At 36.8% G+C, this 27,789-nt stretch overlaps 1 protein-coding gene across 3 annotated transcripts in view; it reads left to right on the top strand.

Moving 5' to 3' along the window:
- Positions 1–30: 30 nt before the first annotated feature.
- The window catches only part of ATM (ATM serine/threonine kinase), a 55,400-nt gene continuing 27,641 nt past the window's right edge, over positions 31–27,789 (top strand). For 2 of the 3 annotated variants that reach the window (XM_040090519.2, XM_040090531.2), the window contains exons 1-34: positions 31–119; positions 1,897–1,997; positions 2,083–2,195; positions 3,403–3,548; positions 3,968–4,132; positions 4,943–5,108; positions 5,387–5,625; positions 6,380–6,543; positions 6,781–6,950; positions 7,864–8,235; positions 8,783–8,977; positions 9,319–9,414; positions 9,909–10,134; positions 10,251–10,382; positions 11,097–11,222; positions 11,344–11,433; positions 12,249–12,417; positions 13,067–13,266; positions 13,791–13,873; positions 13,964–14,119; positions 14,562–14,637; positions 14,775–14,905; positions 15,255–15,375; positions 16,442–16,618; positions 17,341–17,510; positions 17,822–18,068; positions 18,650–18,768; positions 20,013–20,139; positions 20,840–21,039; positions 22,332–22,506; positions 24,100–24,264; positions 24,530–24,662; positions 26,628–26,723; positions 27,406–27,577. In XM_040090519.2, the coding sequence (XP_039946453.1) occupies positions 1,926–1,997; positions 2,083–2,195; positions 3,403–3,548; positions 3,968–4,132; positions 4,943–5,108; positions 5,387–5,625; positions 6,380–6,543; positions 6,781–6,950; positions 7,864–8,235; positions 8,783–8,977; positions 9,319–9,414; positions 9,909–10,134; positions 10,251–10,382; positions 11,097–11,222; positions 11,344–11,433; positions 12,249–12,417; positions 13,067–13,266; positions 13,791–13,873; positions 13,964–14,119; positions 14,562–14,637; positions 14,775–14,905; positions 15,255–15,375; positions 16,442–16,618; positions 17,341–17,510; positions 17,822–18,068; positions 18,650–18,768; positions 20,013–20,139; positions 20,840–21,039; positions 22,332–22,506; positions 24,100–24,264; positions 24,530–24,662; positions 26,628–26,723; positions 27,406–27,577 (5,189 nt within the window). In that variant the 5' untranslated portion in view covers positions 31–119; positions 1,897–1,925. Of the gene's footprint in view, positions 120–1,896; positions 1,998–2,082; positions 2,196–3,402; positions 3,549–3,967; positions 4,133–4,942; positions 5,109–5,373; positions 5,626–6,379; positions 6,544–6,780; positions 6,951–7,863; positions 8,236–8,782; positions 8,978–9,318; positions 9,415–9,908; positions 10,135–10,250; positions 10,383–11,096; positions 11,223–11,343; positions 11,434–12,248; positions 12,418–13,066; positions 13,267–13,790; positions 13,874–13,963; positions 14,120–14,561; positions 14,638–14,774; positions 14,906–15,254; positions 15,376–16,441; positions 16,619–17,340; positions 17,511–17,821; positions 18,069–18,649; positions 18,769–20,012; positions 20,140–20,839; positions 21,040–22,331; positions 22,507–24,099; positions 24,265–24,529; positions 24,663–26,627; positions 26,724–27,405; positions 27,578–27,789 lie in introns of those variants that run through there. The other variant, XM_040090540.2, reaches the window with a different exon arrangement.

Consider the following 27,789-nt stretch of genomic DNA (forward strand, 5'->3'; position numbering starts at 1 on the left):
CTTCCGCCGGAACCCGCCGCGGCCGCTCATCCGCTTCCAGGTCCTCCCGCAGCCGCTGCTTCCACACGTGAGCCCCGCTCCGCTCCGCCGGGAGCGGGGCTGCGTGAGCCCCGGCCGAGGTGAGGGGCCGGGCCAGGGCTGGGGCCGGGGCCGGGGCCGGGCCGGGGCCGGGTCTGGATCCGGGCGGGGCTGCCGCTGCCCCGGCTGCGGGTGCTGAGGGGCGGCTCGCGGGCCGCAGGCGCCGGCGCGGGGGGCGGCGGCCCGGCGCTGCCGGGGGCCGGAGCTGCTGCTCGGCGCGGCGTGAACGCCCCTGCCGGGGCACCGCGCAGCGCCTCGGCCAGCTGCCCTCTCCGCCATTCATGGTACTCCCTGCGCTTCCCGGCTGTAGTCTGTGTAGCGGGTAAAGGCGGCCGGCATGTGGTCGTTGGAAAACTGTGTAATCCGTAAGAGAAGTAGTGCGTGGATGCCCAGGCCCTACAGCAGACTACCCGTGTTTCGATCAAGCACTTCAGAAACCGCTACAGTTTTCGATCAAGCACTTCAGAAGCCGCTGTGTTTAAGAGGTTTCTTTCTGTTTCGTTTCCGGCAAAAGCAGCAAGTGTCCTGGGTTGGGTTGTTTCTTGTTCCAGTGCTCAACCACCAGAGGGACGAAGAGTGGTTGAGCATTGGCACAGGCTCCGCAGGGAAGAGCTCACAGCACCAACCTACCAGGGTGCGAGAGCTCTTTGACAGCATTTTCAGGCACATAGTGTGATCCTTGTGTCCCGCGCAGGGCCAGGAGTTGGACTTCCGATATCCTCGTGTGTCCCTTCCAACTCAGGATATTCCATTGTTCTTGAAGTTAGTAAAGGAACGCTTAATTTAAATAAGTGCAATTTTACAGTACAAGCAGCCTTCGCACTTAAAATGGTTTCTTTTTCATGCATATCTGTCAGTCACCAAATCTCTGCTCATACTTAGCCCCAGCCTGATCTTGGTTGAAGCCAAAGGAAGTAAATGCAGTCTAAGACTGTAGATATTTAAAGTTACTTATTTGAATGGCTTTTTTTATATTCTCATGTAAGCACTCAATATGCAGTGCTGTACGTTGTGGATGCTTGTTCTCTCTTACTTATTACAGCAGCAGCATATATTTGGAGTCACTTCCAACTTGTGTAATCTGTCTTCCAAACAGGGTTTCTCTTGGGTCTGCTTTAAGGGTGTAACAGTAGAAGCATGGAAGTTAAATGGAATGTCGTGGTTGTGATCTGCAGCATCATAATTTTGTGTAGTGCAAGGTCTAGCTAATTCCAACATCTGTCAAAGAAGAAAATGAGTAATTTCAAGTGATCACAGAAGGAAAAAGTTGTATTTTCATATGACTGATACTTAATCATCCTTTGACATGTTGAGTCCCCAAGGATTTGTCAATAAATAGTGCATACCTATGAAAATGTACGATGTGAGAGGCCATTGTCCAAGTGCTGCCTTCTCCTGGCAGCATCAGGTTAAGAGAGCTACTGAAAGTTAGTGTTGCTTGCCAGAATGTATTTAGCTCTGTCATTCTTACTGTAATTGCACTCCCAGTTGTGTGCCCAGCTCTACTCAGCATTTACAGAAAGGGAAAAGGGAAGAAGTCAGTTATGTGAAGGGGTTCTCTGCAGTTATTCTGTGACTGTTGCCTGTAGGAACAGATTACATTCTTGACATGAAACTGCTTCAGTTTTGCAACCAATAAGATTGACCCAGCCACAAATGAGCTTTTCAGTGGAACGTTGAATATCATGGTTCTGTTTGATACTGGACTTTCAGTGTACTGCAATCCTTTTTTTTTTTTTTTTTTTTTTTTTTTTTTTTTTTTTTTTACTTGGCTGTGTGTTCAGTAATTCCTGTTCTATCCATTTCTTCTGTGTGCAGGTATAAATGACTCTTCTTTAAGCTGAACCATGAGTCTTGCATTACACAATCTGCTCGTTTGTTGTCGTCGCCTTGAAAATGAGAAAGCTGTGGAGCGAAGGGTAACAAGTTTTCTTTTGGGTGATGTACCTCAAATAGCAATGAAGGGAATCATAAAGAAATATTTTTCTTTTAATACATTTTCAGAAGGAAATTGAAAATTTCAAGCGACTTCTCCGTGATCCTGAAACAGTTCTCCAGCTGGATCGGAACTCTGATCCTAAAGAAGGAAAGCAACTCAACTGGGATGCTGTATTTAGGTAGTTTCTTGGTTTTGTTTGTGAATGGTCACAATTTTCTTAAATAGGACATCATTCTTTTGCTTGTTAGGCATATTTTAATGTTTATTTTTCTATATATTGATTTAGACTTCTTGTCAGCTTATAAACAAGTAATTACTTACCTTAGTTTCCAAAGTAAGTAAGTTTAAAGTGGCCAAAAGTGCCGCACTTACCACTTACAGAAAACTGCTGGGAAACTCATCATTAATTGGGTAGATGCTTCTCCTTGCAAAAATAATAGTTACTTTCTTTTATGGTAAAGTATTCTTTGCTTTTGATTTTCAATGTATAGTTGTTATGTGGGTTGCAGTCAGCTTTGTTGAAGTTTCTTGTGTTGCTGAATTCCTCAAGAGGCAGTAGAGGAACTGTGGCATGTTTGTAGAGGCTAATCTTTGGTACAATCTGCTTCAGGTGTACTTTAAGATTGGCCTAAGCATGAGCGTGATAAGTTCTTACAGCAGTTTCAACCAGTGCTAAATTTCGTGGTAAAAGTTCGTATAAATTATTACTTTTCATTGAATGGTGTCCTGTCAGCTTCCCATTATGTTTTTTAACTGGACAGCATTGGAGTAGTTTTTGTTTCACAGGTGTACCAAAACTTTTGTGAAAAGTACTTGACAAGTTTTATATGTTGCTTTAGAGACAGTAATATATTAGAAATACACAGGAGGAATACAAAAGTAGAGCCTCTAAACTGAATTCAAATAACAGGTCAGAAAATCTATAACAATTACAGTGACAAATACAGTGAAAAGTTTAATTTATTCATAAATCTAAAATATAATTCATATATTAACTTTGAATGATAAGGAATAGGACTTGAAGGCTTTCTCCATAAAAGCAATGATAAGTACTACTTATTATTTTGCTTTATAATGTTGCAGCATAATTTAGCAATGTTTTTTTTTCTTAATTATAAATTGTGTGTTTAGTATTGTGCATAGTTTAAAGGAAAGTTTGATTCCTACTCAAAGTTGCTTTTGGGTTATCTTTAAAACTTTCATTTCCTTTTATAGACTATTTTCATCATGCTTGGACTGTAGTATATTTCAGTTGGTTTTAGTCTTTGATAATTAGAATTGTGAGAAGAGCAGGAGCTGGCATTTTAGGCTAAAATAACATTTTCCTATTTTACTTTAGTCATAAATCAGCAAATCCTTGGTTCATCTCTCTTTTATTTTTGAAGTGTCTTGCAGAAATATTTCCAGAAAGAACTTAAAAACCTGCAGTTGACAAAACCAAATGCATCTGCTTCAACCCAAACTACCAGACAGAAAAAGATACAAGAAGTTGGAAGCTTGGTCAAATATTTCATCAGATGTGCTAATAAAAGTCAGTAATATGGATTATCATGTAGAGATACTGGTTTGGTTTGGTACTTAGCTTTCAACTTGGAATTTTTACTTTGAATTTGTTACCAATGTAGGGTTCCTCTTATTTGATGCCAGCTGCTTGCTATTTAAATACCTTAATGTGAAACGGTCATTGGTGCTCTTAATCTGCCCTTTTTGATCTTCACAGTGCCTTTTTCTAATTACTCAATGTGTCTATAACTGGTATGTCCTCCCACTGGTAATTTATATTTTAGAAACAGTTTAACAAAATATTTCCTAATAGAATTGTCTCAGAGTTGTAAGTTTTGTGGTTTTGTTGTTTTGGTTTTTTAATCAAGTAACATTTACAAACAATTAATTACAGATTTATTTGGTAGAATTTGGGTTAGTTAAATAGTCTTATGTTTTTTCATATAGGAGGACCCAGGCTGAAATGTCAGGAGCTTCTGATTTATGTCATGGAAATTATAAGAGATCCGACAAGTTGTGCTGCTTATGGTTCTGACTGTAGTAGTATACTCCTGAAGGATATCCTGTCAGTAAGGAAATACTGGTGTGAGATATCCCAGCAGCAGTGGTCAGGTAACATTTTTGAGCCTACTTAGAAATGTCTTTTTCTTTTATAGAAGCACGTTTTAGATGCTTTTTAACTTGTTTGATGCCCTGTTGTGTGAGGTAGTACACAAAATATGGTGTGAAGCAGTGTCAGCCTTGATGGGCTTACACTTGAAATAAACAAAGGTACAAAGATTAATTGATTTTTTTTTTTTTCTCCTTTCTGTGTACTGTTTGTCTATTGCTTGCTGAAGCATAAGTCCTTCTGTACAGTCAGGTTATGGGTGCATGGTGTGCACAGGTCCCTGGAAGAGAGCACAGGCATGGGGAGCCAGTGGGGGTTGCTGTGTAGTGGTTCATTTCTTTAGGAGCGTGGAAGCTAGCTGAGTCTGCCTATGGGCAAAACTGAGACGTGTGACAGAGGAAATGTTGACATCAGGTCATGAAGGACACAGTGGAATTTAGTTACTGAGGTGAGGCAGGACTGAAGGCCATAAATCTAAAGGAAGTCAGGCTTTAATCCATTAAGTGAAGCAAGTTGCTTTTATTAAAGGAGGGGTATATAATTTTTGTAAAAGTTACTATAACCTTTTCTAGTGATTTCACCTTAATGCTTGCTTATAACTCTTGGGGTAAATTAGCGAAGTCAGGGTTTTTTAATTTATAAAATCAGGGATCTGTTGCTGTTAAAAGTAAGAACATGGGTTCCAGCCACTGACCACAGAGTCGTGGTCTCTGTATCTGTAATGCAGTATTTTTTGTCAAGTCTTTTTAATGTAATCCTCTGTAATATGTATGTTTATACTTATCTGTATTTTTTTTTTAATACATTTGCAGAGTTGTTGACCCTGTATGGCGATTTATACCTCAGACCTTCTGGGAACATTAATAGAGTCTTATTGGCTAGAATAATTCACACACTTACAAAAGGATATTGCTTCCAAACTGATGGGTTGTGTTCTGACATGCTTGTCTTCTTTTCAAAAGCAATGCAGTCTGCGAGGTATGTTGCAAGTGCTCCTTTTGTATGCTAGAAAATAACTTATTTTAAGTATTTGGGGTAGGACTTGAGTAATAACAGGTAATACTTCTTCAGATATATTTGCTTCTGTCTTTGAATGTCAATTAAGGAACTTCTCTAAAATACTAATAACCCCTGCATTTGTTAACCAAATACTATTCTGAATGTTGTTACTTGCTAGTATTTATATTTAAACAATACTTACGAAAATAAATAAGATTATTTCTTCTGGAAGTTCGAGTGTTAGGTTTGTGTTGCAGGCAGGAGAAGAATACTGCAGGCCTGGATCATATTGTTGGAGCAATGAATATCTTCTGCAACACGTTTGCTGTCAACTGTCGCATACAGATTTGCAAAGTAGGGGAGGAAATTTTGCCTACGGTGCTTTACGTATGGACTCAGTATAGGCCAAAGGATTCCCTGAAAGAATCAATAATTGAGTTATTTCGTCTCCAAGTTCGTATTCATCATCCAAAGGGTGCAAAAACTCAGGGAACAGGTACAATAAAAAGCTTTTTTTTTTTTTTTTTTAAATTGCTGCATGTGATTGTTTAAATTACTGTGCCAACTCTGAATTTTGATACTGAGTCTTGGAAACATTAATCTGTCAGTAGTTTTATGCTATGGGTTAATATTGAGTGCAAGTGAAAAGGAGTTTTCAAATTGTATCCACTAAGAGCATATTAATTGTGTTAAGTCTTTTAAGGGTTGGGGCATCTTTTAATCAAGAGGCAATTTTAATTGCTAAATGAAAATACAAAGTCTTTAGGGGAAGGAAATAATAATTTAGATTGAGTTTAGATGGCCACATGTATTGGTGTCTTACCAGGTCTATTTAAACCCAGAAATTACTACTGTCAGTTAAGTCTGACTTACACTATAAAACTTCTCAGAGAATATAACTCAGCAATTACATTTGTTTGTCATGGCCTATTTTAGTTCTAGCATAATGGGGTTTTTTATACTTTGTACAAGTCTGTCCACTACCTTTAACTGTATTCTTTGCAGGCAGATGAAGAATTGTTTATTAGAAACTTAATTCCTACTCCTATTACTTCTATATGCTGATTAAGTTCTCTATTAGCTTTTCCCCTTTTTTACTTAACTCATTCTCCATTACAGAATTTGCTTTTCAGGCCTGCACTTGTTGAACTTTGTGTGCGTTACTCAGATTTTGGCTGTAGTTTGCATTGTCTGGGTAGGTTTACATACCGTATCAAGTGGGTGATATATGCTATCTTTTAATTGCACAGGTGCATATGACTTAACGAAGTGGCAAAGCATCTTACATAACCTGTATGATCTGCTGGTGAATGAAATAAATCTCATCAGTAGCAGAGGGAAGTATTCTTCGGGCTCACGTAATATTGCTATAAAGGAAAATTTAATTGAGTTAATGGCTGATATTTGTCATCAGGTAACATTTTTATTTGAGTATAAGATTGACTGTATAATTACTTAGCTGTATGTTTGAAGTATTCGTACCTTTTGTCTGTGTTCTGTTGTGTTTTGTTAATTCTGTACAGTTCAGGAATGTTTTATACTGTATTTCACTAATGTTTCTTGTTAGGCTATAAGCATTTCCGTTTTCTTGTAAGTACTGCTGCTCTTCTTTTTTCTCATTTGCATACTTTTCAATTTCTCTTTATGGAAGGTTTTTACAGAGGATACCAAAGTCCTTGAAATTACCCAGTCGTATGCTGTTTCACAAAGAGAGTCCAGCGAGGGCGCGGTGCCAAGCAAGCGCAGGAGGATTGAGCTTGGCTGGGGCGTCATTCGAGACAACGTGCAAAGATCCCAGAAGGATTTTGATGTCATACCTTGGTAATAACATCTTTGCATGAAGAAAGTATCACTTCGGGCATCTTTTTACATTTAACATTCTCCTGAATGTTTTGTGCATTTAAGCTGGGTGTCTGGACACGCTGTAGTTATATACAGTGGACTTAGATTGTCAGAGCATTTGGAAAGTTGCTTTAAGCTGGCTGTGTCATAGTACAGCAACCACTGAGAGTTTGGCCATTTTGGACTAGTTCACACAGTTTTCTATAATACCTGTCCTGAAAACTGTTCCAAGGCCTGGCTTCTTACCTTGGACTTTGATTGTGGAGTATTTTGTTTGCCACGAGGGACCTCTGAACTGTAAGAAATTGTTAGTGGTAGGCCAGATGAGCAGTCTTTACAAGTGAAAATGGTAGAAATAACCAATCTTTAACTTTTAATAGTAAAGAAATCAGCTCAATACTGTCTGATCACAGCACACAAAGCAATAACATGGAGACAAGAGGTCTGCGGTGCAGAGTTGCTCCCTAAGAGAGAGAGAGAGCAGCCTGGTTTATTATCTTACATTTTTATACATTTGTGTGTCTGGTTGTGGATTGGCTTCTGGGGTTATTACCCTTCTATCTCGCTGGCTAGACCAGCTGTCAATTACAATATTTTCAGGCTAGAAGTATGTAAATAAAGGACAGGGAAAGAAAACAAAAGGTATGTTTATGTTCCCATGCATGAGAAAAGCGAAAACTGCTCCTAATATTTTGCAGAAACTAAAGAAACTGACTCCATCTTATGAGCAAGTAGAAGGCTTTAAAAAAACTCAGAAAAACCAGGATGACAACACTGGAAAGTATAAATGAGAAATGGCAGTTGAAGAAGGCTTTGTTTGTTTGTTCATGTACTTCTGAAAATGCATATTTCTGTATGTTTGGTATAAATTGCTTCACTTTGTGTTTTCAAGGTTACAGATTACAAGTCAGCTAATATCCAAGTATCCCATGAGTCTTCCTAGCAGTGAGCTGCCTGCTTTACTCAATGTGCTTCACCAGTTACTGCCTCAGCAGCGCCGAGGAGAAAGGACCCCGTACGTGCTGAAGTGTCTCACTGAGGTAGCTTTGTGTCAAACCCAGAAAACTGACTTGAAAAGCACCCACAAGCTGGAGCTCCAGAGAACCTGGGCAAAGATCTGGACTCTCACCATTCGCAGCGTAAGCCTTCAGCAGATTGAAGGGGAGAGCTTTGGGCTGCTTGGAGCTATGATTCAAGGGAACCTTGTTGTAACAGATAAAGAGCTCTGGAAGGTATTTTCAGGAGCTGCATGCAAACCTTCAAGGTAAAATAGAATCAAGGATAGTCTCTTGTGTCTGATTGACATTCCTCTTTACTGTGCAACCAAACTGTGTTACTCAATATTATTATTTTTGTTGTGACTGTATTTCTGTTTAAGAACTGCCCACATTTGTGTTCTAAGCATTTGAAATTATCATAAATACATAATGAGACTGAAAGCAGAGGCAGAAGAGGCAAGCATCTTCACATTTAGAATATACTAAAATTTAAAATGGACTAAAAATTTAAAGATCTGACTACAGGGAGAAATGTTGATTATTTTGAAGTTAAGAAATACGTTTTCTTCTGAATTTTTATTCTGAAATAAATACTTTGACAAAGTCTTTATGATAGGTAGGAAATGTCTGTAATAGCCAAGAAAAATGACCATGCAAAGATTATAATGAAGGAGCTGACCTATATGCATGCTTGTAACTTGCTTATGTACTTGATGCGTTCTGTACGTGCAGAAATGGTGACTTTGCTTTAGAGTGCTGACCAACAAATGCCACATGGTTTCTCACAAATCCCCTGTTCCATTTTTGTTGCAGTGCTGCTGTATGTTGTTTATCATTAGTGATGTCTGCCTATTCAGTGCCAGAAAATTTGGACATAGGAATGGACCAGAATAGTTCCGAAAGAAATCTGGGTTTTGTGTTAAGAGAGGCAATAATGAAATGGCTCCTGTCCAGCTATTTGGAAGAAGAAATAGAAGAATGTGCAGAGTTGCCTCCTGTGCTCTGCAGGTAAAGTTTTTGTGGCATAATTTTGCATGTAAGCTCACCCTGTAACAGAAGAAAATTCTGCAGGGAAAAATGTATTCTGTTAATTCAGAATTCTGTTATATTAAAGCTTAAGCAGTCTGTAGGGGTTTTGAGCTTCCTATAGCATGTCATTCAGCATGGGATTTAATTTGGTTATATGTCCATATCATAGCAGGTATGTGACCTATGCATTAGAAATCTTCACTGAAAACTTGAATTTCTTTGAAAATACATTGTTAATTGGTTAACATTTGGGTGTGCTTCAGTAATCCCAAAAGCTTGTCTGATTGCAAGAAAATACAAAAACTTTTTCTTTTTTACAGTGATTTTCCTCATCTTGTATTAGAAAAAATTCTTGTGAGCCTTACAGTGAAGAACTGCAGAGCCTCCATGATCTTTTTCCAAAATGATGCTAAATGGTATGTTTTTAAATTAATCATTATAGGTACCTAAGCTAGGAATGCTGCTACATCACCAATGCTTTGGACTATATCCAGTTTCCTCTTAATAAGACTAAAATGTGTGTAACTTGTTCTGATGCAAGATAAGACTTACCTACTGGAAGTTAAAAATACTAGTTTCAGGACCTTTGTGGATTTCTGCTCCAGCTGTGTCAAATAGGCTGAGATCAGGGACCCTAGCACAAAGCAGATGCTGCTCCATAACTGCAGGAGAAGGTGTGATCTGTGTACAGACTTCACGTTTCCTTACAGTTCAGTTGGAGTTAGGATGCTATTGTCCATTCCACAGTGAAAGTCAAGTCACAAAATAAAGATCAGCCAGGGTTTGGAAGTACAAAAAGATAAAAATACTTTATTTTGTTTTTGTAAATTTACTGTATTTAAATAATAGTTTTTAAGACTTGTATGTTGTATACAGGCTGCTAAAGTAAAAACTGTGTCTTTTCTTCAAGTGACCAACATGTGCAAGGGAAAGAAGAAAACAATTTTTCTGATGTTGAAGAGCTGTACCTGCAGACTACATTTGATGAAATGGATATTTTCGCTAACTTTGCAGTAAATGTTGCAGATAAGAATGTGACTGGTTCAAGACTTGCCATCAACCAAAATCTTAGGGAAACACTGGAGAACTGCCTTTTAGCAATGTCAGAAAAGCTTTTAAGCAGTTGCGGTCCTAAGGTAAGGTCCTTACATTTGTGCTCCCAAACAATCTATTTCTAAGGCAAAGTGCGTGGATTCTGTATTTTGTGGTGATGAGCTGCTGGTATTTATACTGTGTATTTGTTTTAATTTAGTCTAAGGTTGTTGCTGCTGAGCACCTTGTCCGATGTGCCAATCTCTTGGTTGGTGTTCTGGGTTGCTATTGCTACACTGGTATTTTTAAAGAGGAGGATGCCTGTAAGTCAGCATTGTTCCAGAATGCTAAGGTAAGCAGTAATGCATTTGGGACCTATTAAAAATTAAATAAAGCATGGAATATAAATTAATTCATAAAATTCTGTTTGTATTGACACATTTTCAGAGCACAGGTATCTCCTCAGAAAAGGCAGCTTAGAGAGGTTTAAATATGTTACTGCTGAAAGAGAGGAGCCGCTGAAATTCTGTCAGTACACCAACGCATGAGTCCTGAAGTGGAGATTATTCTAAATATTGATATGTTTCTGAGTCACAGCTTTCAAAAATAAATTGAAGTCATGGACATGCAGACAAAGGACTAATTAGAGGATAACAAGTCTTTTCATTTATAGGTCTTCTAATCAGGAATTTAAGACAATTTGATGGTTCAAATCAGTATGACGACAGCGATTGCTATTATTTTCTATTGGTAGTACTATCTGAGATAGTTCTTTGCTTAAATATAGAAACCCAAAACTTACACTTCATGGAGATATGCTGTATTTTTCTTTTGTGATGAAAATATTAGTGTTTCGAGCATGTCTAAGCCATGGTTTTGTCACTTTTTGAGCAGAATGAGCACAACAAAAATCGGAGGAAAAAAGTGGATTCATTGATGCATACTGTGAATATCAAAGCTGTATGAATGAGAACCATTTCCTTTTGTCTTTATGTGTGTCCTGTATAGGTGCCAATGTGTAAGGGCATTTCACTGGGGTTTTCTAACCGTGTTGCATTTTTACTAGTCTCTCATTCATTATGCCGGAGAAAGCATTTCCCAGTCTAAAAACAAGCTAAATGAAGATACCCAGATCAACACACTGAGGACTTTGATAATGCAGTGTACAAAATGTTTGTGCAATTGTACCAAGGTAAAGTTTATAAAGGAGTTTAAATTTCTTTCTTCATTAATGAGATCAGGAAATTGAGTATTATACCTTTAATTCCTGAAAAAAAATAATTAACCTATCTGTACATCTTGCTTCCTTACAGAACAGTGCTAATAAGATGCTGTCTAATATATTTCTGCGTTTGTTAACATCAAAATTTATGAATGATCTGATAGATATTTGCATGAATCTGGTAAGTACGTATTACTGAAAAAAGTAAATTGAAATACATTGAGTTTTATAGAGCATTCCTAACCAGAAACATTTCTATTTAGCATTTGAACACAGGCTTAGGGTAAAAAGAAGAGCAGGTGGATAACATCTGATCAAAACAAATTTATGTTGTTTTTCATGTTTTTAATACTTTGCTACATAGAATTATGTACAGAAGAATTCTATACCACATGATAATTAAAATTAATACACTTTTAAAGGAGTGGGGTTTTTTGGTTTTTATTATGTGGGTATTAAATATAACTGTAAATTACTCCTTTCCCACTGGGAAAAGTGTAAGTGTGGCACATCACTGTGTTTAGCACAATTCTTGAAACTTCTCTTTGGCACATAGTGCTGTAGGCAAATTCCTGATCTTCAGATGAGGAAGAGCTGGGGGTTTTGCCGTTTGTTAATTTGTCATCCGGTAGGGAAAGTAGTAATTAATTTGCTTTCAGAAAGTCACTTGACTCCTTTTCATTTCTCTCTGTAGTTGAGAAGTTGGTGAGTCTTACAGAAAGACCTGTTTTAAAAACTAACACTGTCCTTGGCAGAATCTAAAATGCAGAGACCAGTATCTGTCTGAGGAAGCTTCTATGCTAAAGAGAATAATTCAGACAATATATGGAAAACAGGTTTATCACAAAGAATCAAATCCATCAATTCTGTGTCACCCTTACTGTCTTTACCTGTTCCAGTTCACTGGAAAACTGCAGTGTCTCTCCTTGTGCTATGTCTGTGGTGTTTCTTTTGTCCCTAAGAGCCAAATTTAAAAAGCTGTGGTATTTTTGTCAGATGACAGTTACAGGAAAGCCAAGTGTACTGGGAGAAGTGGATCTCAGGAATGATCCTGAGGAGAGTATAATGGAAGTAGATAACTCGGCATCTGATGATTTGTTTGATGATCATTCAGTGACTGACATCAGTGATACAAATGAATCTGGTGACATGCAGATTGTAACAGGTAAGTCTTCTCTACCTCCTAACTACTTCCAAAAGCTTGTTTTTGCAAATATCTCTTTGCTTGAAAGATACTGAGGTACGAAATTTTACTACTTTATTAACAATTGAAGCAGGTAGTGGTTGAACCAGGTACTTTCTAAGCAATAATAATTTTCATCAGTATTTTAAAGATGTTAATGAAGCGTTCAAGCTCATTTAGAGAGGAGTAGTTTATTTTTAATTTTATAAATCAGATAATGCAAGAGGAAACACTATCTTTTTCAGAGTCAGACAGAAGTTTCGGCAAAGAAAAGACTAGAAAATGTGCGTGTAGAATACTTGTCTCTCATTAGATTTTGCTTCATTCTCTTAAAAATAGTCCTTAAATAGGACTTTTCTTCTGATTAATAATTCTTGACACTGTATCTGGATCATCAGAGGGACAGGAGCATGTGTCTTACCTGTTTATTCCTGTTAGGAGCTACAAGTACTGATGTTACCATTTTTTTTAAATTCTGACTTAAAATGCCCTAACTACTCCATAACAAATGAACATAAAGGTTGCTTGTACTCTATTGAAAACTTATATTAGTTTTGTGAAGACCTAAGATGTTACCACCTCTTCTGTTGTCCTTGGAGAAGCATTTCTTACGTGAAAATCTTATTTCCAGGTGCTTTGAGCCCACTAGCTGAAGAACAGTTGACAAAGCAGGATTTACTTCTGCTTGAAATTGTGAGGTTCTTATGTATTTGTGTAACTGCAGCCCGAGCTCAGACACTGAGCTTCCGAGCCTCTGATATTCGGAGGAGGCTCTTGGCGCTGACTGACAGCAGTGCCTTTGGCAGCACTAAGCCACTGCATCTGCACATGGTGAGTATGAGGGGTTTGCACAGCAGTCCCACTTCTGTAATTGTACTCTTATTAAATTTGCATTGTCTTCTCGATTACACGTTATCTTTCTCCATCATCAGTCCCCTGGGAAGACTTGAAATGGCTACGTTTGGTGTTTTTGAAGTGTGTTGTACTCAGGAAAACAGCAGTTCGAATTTGTAAGCCAGAAAATGAAGAGTTGAGAAAAATACATCTTGCCTTTATAATTAAATGTTTGTTAAAGAACTAGAAATAGTCTCTGTAGTAGAATAATATCTGTGGCATAGTTTACAAAGGAGATATTTTTTACTGCCAGAACTGAAAGTTAAATGATCTGTATTACTGCATGTTTGCATGAAAAGTGACCAGACTGACACACAGATGATAAGTGTCTTCCTGCATGGTTTTGTGTAAGACTTAACAAAAAAGTTTCCTAATTTTTCTTTTTGTCTGTTTTTCTAAGTACTGTTTTCCATTTTGGTTTTGTTTGGGGTTTTTATTCCATTTGGTTTTTTATTCCACAGTACTTGATCCTCTTGAAGGAGCTCCCTACTGAAGAACACGTCTTGCCTGCAGCCGATGTCGATATGCTTCTTAAGCCTATTTCGTAAGAATGAAACTATTTCAGCCTGTTTTACATCTATTTCAGGGGATTTGCTGGCTTTTTCAAGATATTTTTTTCTTTCTTTCTTTACAGTACCGTGTGTTCTTCGTATCGTCGAGATCAAGAAGTTTGTAAAGTAATCCTAAATAGTTTGCTGCCCATGGCAGTAGGGTTGGCCCAGTTTGATGAATATGCTGAAGAGGCAGGGCATGCCAAAGGACAGTTTTTGACAGTGGTTGGAGCCTTTTGGTATGTTACTTAATGCAGGCATAACATTTTTGATTTTAAGTTTTTATCTTTGCTGTCTGTAAAAAGACTGTAGTGCTGTTGTGTATCTTGCTGTTTGTGGGTACTGTGGAATCTTTATGCAGCATTTCACTTCTCAGATTTTTCTGTGTCATGCTATATTTGCAGCAAAAACTTAATGCATAAGATAATACCAGAATAATAAACGCTACACTGCTGTGTGTAAACAAAGACTCATTCTGTGCTGAATTGCATAAGTTATTGTGCCAAGGGGTAACTTCAGCAACCCAAAAAGAATATCAATTGCCAATAAAAATGTCAAATCCTCCCAAACATGCTCACGGAGCACAAAAGAGTGAACTGGGAGCAGTGGAAACTAACTTGCTAGACTGTTTCTCAAAATTGTGGGCAACTTTTTCTGTTAATCGAGTATTTCTTGTTTTAGGCATTTATCTCAAGGAGGGAAATGCACAGCGTCGGTAAGAGTGGCCCTTTTAAACTGCATGAAAGCCCTGCTTGAGGTAATCCCAGATTTTCTGACATTCATTAGCATACTGAACAGTTATTCAAGATGTACTTTTAAACAGTGTCTAAAGATCTTTTACATATTGCAGTGTATCTTCTGTGCATTTTAAATCACTATATTAATTTTCTTCAGGTTGATCCTCATTGCAAGTGGGCAATCCTTAATGTGAAAAATGAAGATCTACCTGTGAGTGATGCTTTCCCACATTTCCTTGCAGACAGTCACCATCAAGTTCGCATTCTTGCTGCAAAGTCAATTACCAGGTGATAATGTAGATATTTTTTCTGTTTGCAAGGATAATGCTTAATTTCAGTTAACTGGATGTCACTTCTGCTACTGCAGAACTGCTCTTTTTGATACTCCTGGAACTGCAATCTTGACAGAATATAAAAGCCTACCAAATTTTGTTGAAGTGTTCAGACTTTGTCTGCATTTCAATTATTCTGTGATGTGAGAGAGAAACTGCTCTATAAGAAAATAAAGAAAAATCTATACAAGGCAATTAAGACAAAAAATAATTGTATTCAGAAAATCAGAATCTTACTGATATGCACAACATACAGTAATTCTGTAGTGTTATGCAAATAATTATTGTTCTTTGTTTTTTTGAAGTTTGTTTCAAGATGTGAAACAGAGAGACTCTTCTGGAATGTCAAGACCTCTTCCCCTGAAGCTCCAGCAAAAGGCTTTTGAGAATGCATACCTCAGAGTTCAGGAAGGAATGAGCAATCTGGTACCAACATCTAGTCATTAGTGTTGCCTAGTTTTGATCTTTTGAATAAAAATACCTTTAACATGATCATGTTTAGTTTTCTGAAAACATTAATTCTTCTGGACTTCTGGTAATTTGAGTTGGTGAAAGAAAGTGATAATCCAGAAATTCTTTTTATATTGAGTCGCAGTTTTGCCACATTAGAACTCTGTAAATTTGAAAACTGTGTTTCAAACTGCTCTTCTGTATCATACTATTTGTTGTTGAAGTTTTGGTGCTGTAACACTTAAGAATCAAAAAATGTAGCCTCAATAATCTGGGAAATATATAAATAATAACAGGCAATGTAAATTAAATTATGTGTTTACACAGCATAAAACCAGATTTGTAAATTTCAGAAAGATCATGTTTCCAGTGGTATTAGGGCAGTGGTTTTCACAAAACTCAGATTTGCTTAGAAGTTTGAACTATTCAGAAGAAGCTTGACATTAAGGAAAATTTTAGAGTTTAGTGCAGTGACTGGAAATACCACGGTGTGGTATAGTACTGTGGAATTTCTTTAATTTTTCTTATGGTGTCCTTCACTTTTCCTCCTCCCTTGCTACCATGCTAAGTCATCTACATTTTCTTTTTTTTTCTGTCATGCTGTTACCTACCTTCAGATCATCTCTTCTCCCTTTGTCTGCTGCCTTACTGCTGAGGCCTCAAATCTCTGTCATCTTTTTCATCCCTCTTTACTGTCACCTCCAGCTCTTTGTCATCATCTGGTTTCTGTGATGCTTTGAGTCTTTGTTCTGTCCCCCCAGCTTGGTGGTGTCTTTTAGCTTCTCCCTTTTCATTGCCGTTTCTTGTAGCTTTTATTTAAACTCATCACTTGTCAACACAGTACCTTAACGGGGGAGAGCTGTGTTTAAATGGCAAGGCAGTTCTTCCCTATTATGCATCAAGGAGTAAAAAAAGGAGACTTGACTTGTTCAGCAGTATTTATGTCAGTGCCCTTAATTTTAAGTTATTTATGCTGATTTATTAACTAGGAAATTGCTTTAACAGAATATTTGCTCAAAGTCTTCATAATTTCTTTTTGAAGGTCAGGGGTGATGCAAGTCCTGAAGATCTTTTGGACAAGCAGAGTAATGGAAAAGCAGTGTTGCTGATGCTTATAACCATGGTGCTGTGCTGCAGCCCGGTCTGTGAAAAGCAAGCTCTGTTTGCTATTTGCCAGTCTGTGAAAGAGAATGGCTTAGAGCCTCACCTTGTGAAAAAGGCAAGTCTGACATTTCATTTGATATTTAGGTTATAAATAAAGGTTAAGTTAAGATTGGAAGACTACAAAACATTTTTCTCAATGCTGAAATTTGTTAAATACTGTAAAGGTATGTCTAAAGTGGTACTTATATAAATGAATTAATTTGTCTTTAGTGATTTACATAGGAATAATGGAATCATGAAAGGCAATTTTAATGATAAATCTTGTATGTTCAAAGCACAGATCTCAAATACAAATAGATTTTTATACATTAAATAGTACAGATTTCATTTTAAAAATCATTCTACCCAGTGGAAGCAAGTTTTCTTATTTGGAAAATATGTAAAATGATTGCAGTGTGTTGGAGGATGGTATGTGTCTTGTGGAATTCTATTTTGAAGTTCACAAGGGTGTACTGAAACGATTACTGTTTATACTTCAGCCTTTCATGCCAGTAATCTTTTACGTGCATGTGTTCCTTTTATCCTTTCTTTCTGATCACTGCTTTCTGTTTTTGCGCATAGTCTGTACCCTGCAAAATGGGTACTGGGCATCCTTTCTTAACTGATATGAGTTAGTTGTAGTTTCTTGGTTTATACGGCAATACAAATAATAAAATGGCTTATGCTAAACAGGGGCTGAGTTACACAAATATTCATTAAAAGGTGTGATATTGTCGGTTTGCCTTAATACCATGTACTCTCTGTGCTATTTTTGCTATCTTAATTCATGCATTTCAGGTTTTGAAAAAAGTGTCTGACATTTTTGGCTATAAAAGTATAGAAGATTTCATGACATCACATTTAGACTATTTGGTGATGGAATGGCTGAAAATAAATGACAGTGGATATAGTCTGTCTACTTTTCCTTATGTTCTTCTGAACTATACTAGCCTTGAGGAGTTCTACAGGTAAGTTTGCTATATGATGAGAGTATTATTTAGATTTTATGTACAAATATGACACAGGGTCTCAAGCTGCTAAATGTAGTAATGCATCAGGATTTTGTTGTAAGGTGATGTATTGAGAACTTTTAAAATATATTCCAAGCATCACATGTACTATGTAAGATTTTCTTTTTTTGTGTGTGTAGCAGTAGCTAAACAATGATTTAAGTTACACAGTAGTTATACAGTGGAAGAATGGTATTTACTATATGATGCTCAGGGTTTTTTAAAAAAGTAATTTAAAGGCATTTTGGAAATGTATTTACTACATGTAGGTCTTGTTACAAAGTCTTGGTTCCACACCTGGTGATTAGAAGTCAGTTTGAAGATGTGAAATCCCTTGCCAACAAGATTGAGAAGGACTGGAGACAAGTTCTGGCAGACTGTTTCCCAAAGTTACTTGTCAATATCCTCCCGTACTTTGCCTATCAAAGCCATGGAAAGAGTGAAGCAGCAGAGCAAAGAGAAATGGCTTCTAAAGTCTATGACATACTTATGGATGAAAACTGCTTAGGAAAACAGGTATCCATTTAAAATGTGTAAATTGACTTCTATGGTGTTTAACAAAGCAGAAACAAACATTTATATATTATGTAAATAGTTCAAATTTATAGGTGTAAAAATAGTATTTTAATACATTCAAACTAGCCAAATTTTTATCACAAGGGTTCAAGGGGCTATTCAGTAGAAACTTTCAGGCAGACGGTTGACTGAAGCATAATTTTTTTCATTATGCAATAATTATTTTTACCATTAATTGTACAACCCCAAGTTTCTCTGTCGTACCTCTGTCACATTTTCCTCTTAAAATATTATGTTAATGCTTTATGAGGAGCCATCTTCTCCAGAGGCAGATTCTATATTCAGAAATAGTAGTAAAGTGAAACTTTTTTTTCTTATATACTGCTGGAAAGCAGATTGTTCTACCTGTGACTGCCATGGAGAAGCTTAATCAGGCTTAATTTATGAGTGAACTGTATGTTATGGATGATGGAACAAGTAGAGGATCTAGGCAATAAGTAGTCCTTTCTCAGAAGCCAAAGAACTCATTCTGGCTGAAATACCAGAAATTTTCTAATGAAAATGCTGGTTTTTTCTTGTAGCAAATGGACAATTTATCTCATAGTAACTTGCCTGAGATTGTGGTTGAACTGTTGATGACCTTACATGAACCAGCTGGTACCACAGCTGAAGAGGGGTCTCATCTAAGTAACTATATAAGGTATGTACTTGTAGGTTTTCTAAATGCTGAGTGTGTTTGTATAATATTATGCTTAAAAATGTGCCTTTCAGGCATAGAGCTGAGAGGGTTTATTATTAGTAGCCATGATAGATCATAGTCATGCCATCTCAGGTAGTTACTCCCCAGGAAGGAGCAGCTCTGTCATACTGCAGCTAATGGAGGGGATGAGCAGTGGACAAGGGAGTGCTGTTGTGTGTTGTTGAGCTGGACTGTTGTGGCACTGCCAACTGAGATAAGTTCAAATTTAGATGGACTGCCCTCTGTTAAATTGGCCAGGTTTTAGTCTCTAACTTAAAGCAATCCTTATAATAACTAGAAGTCACAAAGAGGTAAAGTGAACTCTTTCTTAGTGGTTCTTGCAGTGGCAGCTCTTGTCTTTGGTAAGGAGATCGGTTAAGCAATGCCAAATAAACAAATTCCTAATTAATAGAAATAGCCTAGTGCCATAAATATCTTCATGTTTATTAGCTCTTCAGTCTTTGTTGTTGCCCTAAAATATCCCTATTTGCATAATAATTTTCCAGATTTTTTGTGTTCAGATACAAACTTTTTGGGAAAAAACATTGCATTTTGTAAAGGTCTTGAAGAAGATACCTTTGTTGTAAAACTCCTAAGCTGAAAGAATCCAAAGCATTTCTGTGAAAATCTGCTGAAAGTTAAATGGCTGAGATTTCAAGAACTCTCTTTAAAGAATCTTTTTGTAGTGAGTTACTTAACAGACTGTGGTGTCTGCTTATAAACAAAGCTTTTGTTTCCAAGAAGGAAATGGCAAGAATAAGAGTGATGAAACGTAGATTATTCACTTTTATTATTGCTGTGATGCATTTTTTTTCTTTTCGAGGTGCCACAAAAGTTCACTACCCTGATTTTCTTCATCCAGATTGTTCCCACAATTAAAAAATGTAGGTGATTTACCCACTACTTATAATTTGATTTTTGGACTAAGTACCTTAGATGAGACAAAAGTGTGAGGTTTTAACAATATGATCTTTCAAAAAAAAAGTAAACGAATGTTAAAAATGTACAGTTGTGAAAGCTACCATAGGGGAATAACAAGCAGCTACAAAATAAGGTGCATATCACTTTTCTGGATGCTTTCTGCTTACTGAAAGCAGAAAATATTTTCTAGGAATTCATGTGTTTATTCATTAAGTCTTACCGTATTAAATACAAGTGGTTTGGCTTTTAAGAAGAAAAAAAAAATCTCCTTTTTATTCATTTAGGGAACTGGATCCTGCTCCTAATCCTCCTCATTTTCCATCTCATGTGATTAAGGCAACCTTGGACTATATTAGCAACTGTCATAAAAGCAAATTAAGAAGTATTGTAGCAGTTCTTTCTAAAAGCCCTGTAAGTATGTAATGATGATTTTCTTTTTCTGTAGAGTGTAAAATTTCTCCTATGGGTACCCTCCTATGGGTACTAAATTTGATATTTTCATCATTCCTATATCAGGAAAATAAACAACCTTAGACCCTTTTCTGTTCATTTATTTGCCTTCTGAAATGGAAGATGTCCTAAATTCAGGGACAAAGTTAAGTGCATGATATAATTATATTACTTTATTTATTATTATTTGTGTAATACATCTTATATGAGTGTGTGAATTATGTAATTATGTGCATTATAGCATACATATAAAGTAGAGAGTATTATTTTAAAGGTGTACCAGGCACAGTTTAGAATGTGTCCTATCTGTCACATGTTTGAAGAATGTTTTAAAAATTCTAAACTAATTATATTTGGTCAATTTTAACTAAATACAGCCTACAGTTAAAATACAAAACTTACTTACTTTTACTGACAGTGTGAAATTTTATGCCCAGGGATATTTTTTGACATTTGATTTTCATTTGTTAAAGGCAAATATGAATACAGAAAATTACACAGCCTGGAGAATTGGTTTCTCTGTAGGTCTTTTGTTTGTTTAAAGCAATAAAAATAATGTAGCTTTTTTGCCCATGTTAGGTTTTAAGCTTTTAAAGTTTTTTCTTGATATCTGTATTGACATTATGTATATTTTTTTTATTCTTATTTTATTCATTTTTAGGATTCATTCCAGAAAATCCTTCTAGCTCTTTGTAAGCATGCATCAGATACAAAAAACATGTATAAGAAACACAGAGTTCTTATGATTTATCACTTGTTTGTTGGTCTGTTACTTAAAGAGATCAAAGACAGTTTAGGAGGAGCCTGGGCTTTTGTCCTTCGAGATGTAATTTACACCCTGATTCACCACATCAATAGCAGGTAAACAAAGCAATTATCTCTCATTCTTCCTGTCTGTGCTCCCTTGCTCCTGTAACCTTACATTCTGGTATTGCTAGCAGATGTTAATTAATCTGTAAAATTAATTATAATTTGCTAAACTTAAAAATTAGGTTGCTATTCTTTTATCATTTCAGAATTTAAATGTATAACTCTTACTAAAATATGGATTGTTTTGTGCTAGCCCTGTATCTAGTTTGCTATACTGCAGGTTTTGTATCTGTAATAGGCTATCAAATTGTAGAAATAAACAGTGTTAGGAGATTTTGATGACGGGGTGTTTAGCAATTTAAAGCATATGGCAGAAAAATTCAAAATGTGCAGTTAAGCGCAAAGTAAGCGCATATCAAATAAATTGTGCTTATTGAGTTAATAAGCATTGACATTTACATTCTCACCACTAGGTGCCTATAGCAAAGTGGGAATTGGTCCACTTTATCTTAGCTTGCCTTCAGATGAGAAAACTGGTCCTTCATCAGATTAAAATTTAAGTAGGATTCTTACCTTTTACATAAGAACACTACAGATATTTTCTTACTTGAACTTTGACTGTAAGTTTCCCAGGCATTTATTAACCTAAACGTCTCTTGAGTTTATATATCAATTGGTTCCTTGACTGGTTTGAAGCATTTCATACCCTGAGATTTTGGAGAGGTGTGTAGATTTTATAGTAAATGCCATTGTTATGGCATTATTGTTGTTATGGCATTATTGTTATGCCCCACTGAACTGGGGCAGGGGCTGCTGATGCACTGGAGAGCAAGGCTTCCTTTCAGAGGGACCTCAGAATTCAGCTCAGCAAAACCTTGAGAACCTGATCTGAATTTGAAGCTGACCCTGCTTCAGGGAGGAAGCTGGACTAGATAATCTCCAGGTGTCCTTTATAACCTAATTTTTTTAAAACTAATGGTCATTTAAGGTAGGGGAGGATTCAGAGAGCATGTTTTCTATTTTATTCTGCTTCTGTTAAGATTGTCCTGACGAATAATAATCTAAAACCCTTTTGGGGATTTTTTCTTTTTGGCATATATATATTTCTAACAAGATTTTATTCCATTTTCTAAAGTGATCAGACAAATTCACTGTGTTTCAGTTTGCCTGTGTCTCCTGAGCTAAGTCTTTGGGGCTTGATTCATTGGGTTGATGCATTTTAAAGTTTAGAATCAATTTGTCCTGGTTTCCTTTTCCCTTATTATTCCTTGGTATATAAAACGTCGATGCTCGAGACAGTGACAATTTCTATTTCTTGGATTTCACTTTGTTCTCTCTGACAGACCCATCACAGTCAGAGACGTCTCCAGGCGCAGCTTTTCGCTCTGCTGTGATCTCCTGCACCGTGTGTGCCGCACAGCAGTTACGTGTTGCAGCGATGCTCTGGAGACCCACCTTCACGTCATTGTAGGAACCCTGATACCTCTTGCCACCGACCAGTCTCAGATTCAGGAACAGGTAGTTTTGTCACGCTGCTTGTTCCTTACCTGGTGGATTTCCAGTTCGTGTTCACTGTTCTTAGGGCTCTATCTATAGTCGTGTTCAGTTTTTATTCTTATGCTGTGGAGATTTATATCCAAAAACTATTATTTTGGATGTAATACTATGCCTTTAATAAATGCATCTTTACTCCTGGTACTGCTGTTTTGCCAAATAGCACATCAAGTAGCTAAGCAACTCCTCAAAAAACTAGGGATGGTTTAATGCGAAATATGATGAAGATCTTTGGTACAAGAATGTGTCTAAAGGACAAAGAGGAAATGTGTGCAGAGAATAGATTTCAGTAGTTCAGCTATTTATTTAAATAAACAATCATTAAAACTAAGTGTAGCACATAGGCCTTAAAAAGGAAACAAAGCAGTTTCTGTTGTGTGACAAGTATTGTTTCCCCTCTGGTGTTGCTTTTTATGTGCATTATGCTGGGGGTGAAAATATAAGAGGATTCAGAGACTTACAATTAGTAGCTTTAGGTGAGAAAAGCGTGTGCCTGTTGCCCTTCAGTCCTCACGTTGCCTTCTGGCTCAGTCTGATTCCACTGTACCATAGGCATCTCCGTGGTTGCACTGTAGCCCTATGCTGTCCTCCTCCTTGCCCTTCAGGGCTGTGCTGAGCCAGCTAAAAATAACCTGGCAGTCTTGTTTCACAGCTTTGTGGTTGTGATCAGATTTACAATATCTTTGTGTAAACATGCACATCTGCGAAGGCCACGTGTCAGGGTATCCCTGGGCAGGAACAAAGTGGGGAGGACAGAAATTTCTCTAAGTTGGAACTGATGTCAAATGTGAAACCTTCTCATGTCACACTCCTGCTGGGACGCTTTTCACTTTCCAGTTTCTTCAGTGATCACTTTTCAGTTTCTTCTTTTTTTATTTTTTCTTCTAGCATTGAATGGAGGCTAGTTGGTCATTTTCAGGTAACAGCAAGTCTTCAAATAAAACCCTTGTAATTTAGATTTATAACACCTCAAAGGTGCTTGGATTGAAGATCCAGATGCATTGACTTTTAGGCAAAGCATAAAAGCAATGTTTTTTCAAAGGAAGTATGGTACCTCTTTGACATTTATTCAAATTGTAGGCATGTTGTTACACGAATCCTGCCAGAGTTTGGTGATTTGGGAAGCAAGGTATGATATATAGGCATTTGTCTAAATTCCAAATTACTAGCACTTTAGTGAGAGCAGTGAAGTCCTAATAACACCAGAACTGGTTGGGTGCAGTGTGTTGTTAAAACATTGTAAATATCATAGAGATTATATTGGCCAGCATTTGAAATCAGTTTCATCAAAAGACAGAACAAAACTGCAGGCTGGGATAGTAAAAGCTTTGATTTCTGTTTGGGAGGAGGAGGAGGAGCAAAAATACCCCACTATTTTAGAATATATCTGTGATTTCTTCAAGCCTCTAAACATCTTATAACTTTTAACACTGTAAATAAATAATCTTACTGATTTAATGAAACTTAGAGAAATACAAACTTTATAACCTGAATAAGAAATAAGGCTCAAAAATGTTCCTCTGTCTTTTCTGGTTTTCATGTACTTTTAATGTTCAGGTCCTGTGCTTGTTGAAGTACCTGGTGATAGATAATAAGGATAATGAAAGTCTGTACCAAGCAATCAAGTGCTTAGATCCTTTTCCTGAATACCCAGCTTTTAAAGATTTGCGAGCAACTCAACAGAAAATCAAGTACAGTAAAGGACCATATTCTCTTTTGGAGGTAATTACATTTTTAAATACATCTCACAGTGTGGTGGTTTTTGTAATGCAAACTTCCCAAAGAAGAATGATTTTCTAACAATTGTTTAAGTGAGACATGGATTCTTTTTATTGCGGGTTTCATCCACGGAGGTCTTGGTAGGACCATCCACTTGTAGGTCTCCATTTTTACTTTGCATCCATGTGGTGAACCTGCCGAGAGCCACTTTTTTACCTGAGGCCTTTATTTGTATGCTATATGTGCTTAATACAGTGTTGTTTTGCAGGAAATCAATCACTTTCTCTCGGTTGGGGTTTGTGATTCACTGCCCTTGACACGGCTTGAAGGACTGTACGATTTGCGCAAAAAGTTGGAACAATATAAAGATCAGATGAAGGATCTCCTGAAAATTATCCAGGGTACTGATATCTGATTATGTGTTTTATTTCTTTTCTACCTGGTTTTAGGCGTTTAGAGATGTACCTTATTCTAATTTGACATGGAATGTTTTATTTTTGTTTTGGTTTTTGTATGTTTAACAATGTAATCATATGAAAATTTGACATGTAAATTGAGTAAATTGACATTTATGATTCATGCAACATCAAAAGTATCTTTAGCAAAGTGCATTATAAATAAATAGATGAAGTGTTACATGGCAGAGAAGGTAAAACACCCTTCAAGCTTTGGGCATTGGGTGTGTATGATTGTGAAGTGACCAGGATAATGTAGAAGTATATTGATTTGTGGTTGCTTAATGCATTTTCTTGTATATGAATCTCCCTACTCTTTTAAATGAAGTGAAGCTTTGATTTATTAAAGGCATGTTAGAAAGTAAAATGCCCAGAATAAATAGTAGGATTGACACATGCCAGGATTGTGTTTCAGCACTCAGTCCAGGCTCAGTTCCTTCCTCATTTGGTTTTCAGATAATTGCACCAAACCATTTCACTTTTCTCCTCTACATCGAGTCTTCATCAGCTTGTGTGCATGACAGGAAGATAAGGAGATGATGTGATTAATTGTAAACAAGTACAAAGCAAAATTTGGATAAGAATTGTAATGTTGTAAGGCCACGGTGCAAGCACATTTTGGCCCTCACACCCTGTATATCATTTACAATTTTACAAATAACCCTCTTGGAACAGAGTTACTGAAAGGGTTGCAAACTTGTGTGGAACAGCTTCCATCAGAGGAGGGCCTTGTGAGATTGGAAAAGAGATTGAATAGGAATAGATAGAGCTGTATGAACCAGTGACTGGAATGATGAAGCGTAGTAGGGAGTACTTTCCACTTTTAGCACAGTACAAGAACAGATTTAATAATCTGGGAGCAGTTATAAAAGAAAAACCATGTAATTTCTTCAAAATAAATTCACCATAGCACTTACTACTTCTTACTATGGAGGTTAACAGCATAACTGACCTTAAAAGGAGTTGGACATATTTAATAGAGATTATTAGGCATGAAGATGTGTTCAGGCAAAACCTGAGAAGTACTTTCTCTTGCTTTGCTGGAGATGGGCTGGCAAGCTTGATGGGCCTATTGCCTTGCTTTTGCCTTACAATAAAATACTGTCATGCACTTACAAACGTAATATTCTATGTATTCGTTTTTCTAAAGATGTCAAGAAGCATAAAGTCTGATTCCAGGTTTGTACTTCAATCAGTACTTTTTTAAAAAGTACTGCTTTCTCGGAGGTTGTTTTCTTCCTTACACTGACACATCATCGTATTTTTTCGTAGACCATTTTGTTTAGAATGTTTACTTTTAAAAAAGACCTCAGGCAGGGAGCAAATATGTAAGGAAATTCCCATCTTGATAGTTTATCATTTGGCAAAGTTAGTTTGGAAAGTGAAAGCTAATCAAATTCATAGAAATTCCTAGCAGAGAGCTAATTTTGGTGTATTTCTTAGAACAGAATGATGACATTGGCTTAAGGGCTGTTAGTGGAGCCACACAGTATGACTTCACTATTTCAAACAGCATTCTTACACCAACTTATGCTAATACTTCATATTTAAATATTTAAATATTTAAATATTATTTAAATTTTATTTTTTGTATCAAAATATTTAAATATTAAAACAATTTAAATATTATTTTTTGTATCAAAACACTGAAAATAATAGCATAGGTGCATTCTAGTTTGGGGGATTCTTTGTCTTATTCAAATGCACAGACATTTTTTTCCAAGCCATGATGAGTAAGAAAGATCAGTAATTTGGTTGATGTACTGTTTTTAATACCGTCTGGCTTCAACATTAATAATGCGTATTGACGTTTGTAGGTAAAAGACACTGAAACAGTGGGTTTTTTTCTAATAACTTCACATTACAAATACACTGACATGCTTGGCATCTGTTTTTCTTCCTGAATGATAGAAAAGCCAGAAGATTCTGTAGTAGTGAAACTGGTGATGAGCTTACTGCAGCTGTCCAAGATGGCAGTTAACCACACCGGAGAAAAAGCAGTGCTGGGTAAGTTAATTAGGGCTGTCACTGCAAACACCAGGCTGAAACTGTGGTTGTTCTCAGTGTTACTTCCCACTGTGCTTCCCGCTTCAACACTTCTGAGTATGAGGGAAAGAGCAGGGAAATAGATTTTTTTTTTCTGTCTGATGAAGATTTAACATCCCTTGTTAAAAATTATTTTCAAGGTCAGTTTTGTTTTGGTTTATCTTTTTTTCAAGTTGTGTTTTAATAAAATATTTTGCCTGGAAAGCAAATGAGGGACACATTGATAGACATTTTTATGTAAAAAGTAGATCAGTTCTTACTGAGTTTGCTGTCTAGTGTTTGGGCTTGCACGGGCTACTGTTTGTATTTACCATACCCTTTAGGGATGGAAAAGGAGTGATTCTGACCTTTTCCATTTGCCAGTTTCTGGCAGAAGCAAACATAAAATGCGTATCTGATATAAGCTGGAAAATCTAGAACCATAGGCATACCTAGAAAATTGAGTTAGAAAGCATACCTGTAATATTTGAGTCTTAAGCTGCAAAATTTGTTCATGTGTAATTTTAATCATAAAGTTCATTAAGTGATTATTTATAAATGCTGCTTTTTACCTCATAACAGTCTCAGTTTTAGAAGTAGGATGGGATCTCGTTTTAGCGTACATAAGACTACAGAAAGACTATAAAATCACATGCATTTGCAGAGGCTGTTGGAAGTTGCTTGGGAGAAATAGGTCCCATGGATTTCTCCACCACAGCTCTTCAGCGTGCTGAAAATGCACTGGATTCTAGAGCAGCAGATTTACTCGAAGATAGAAAACTTCAGTGCGTCTTCATAATGTTAATTCAAATAAACACTGCTCTAACAGATAATTGGTGAGTATGCTTATTTAGTTAGTTAACTCAAGAGCAAAATAGGAGCCATTGAATTCTATGTTGTTCAGAGTTACCTCGGAGTAACTCTCTGAAAGTGTTAGGAAGGTTGGACCTGTTAGTGTCCAACCATGTGCTTCTCCAAGGCTCAGATTATTTACCCAATCAGTCTTAGATGAAATTCTGTAGTAGGATGCAAGCCAGAGAGTCTCCTC

Source organism: Hirundo rustica, chromosome 2 (genome assembly GCF_015227805.2).
Source record: "Hirundo rustica isolate bHirRus1 chromosome 2, bHirRus1.pri.v3, whole genome shotgun sequence".
Classification (NCBI taxonomy): Eukaryota; Metazoa; Chordata; class Aves; order Passeriformes; family Hirundinidae; genus Hirundo; species Hirundo rustica.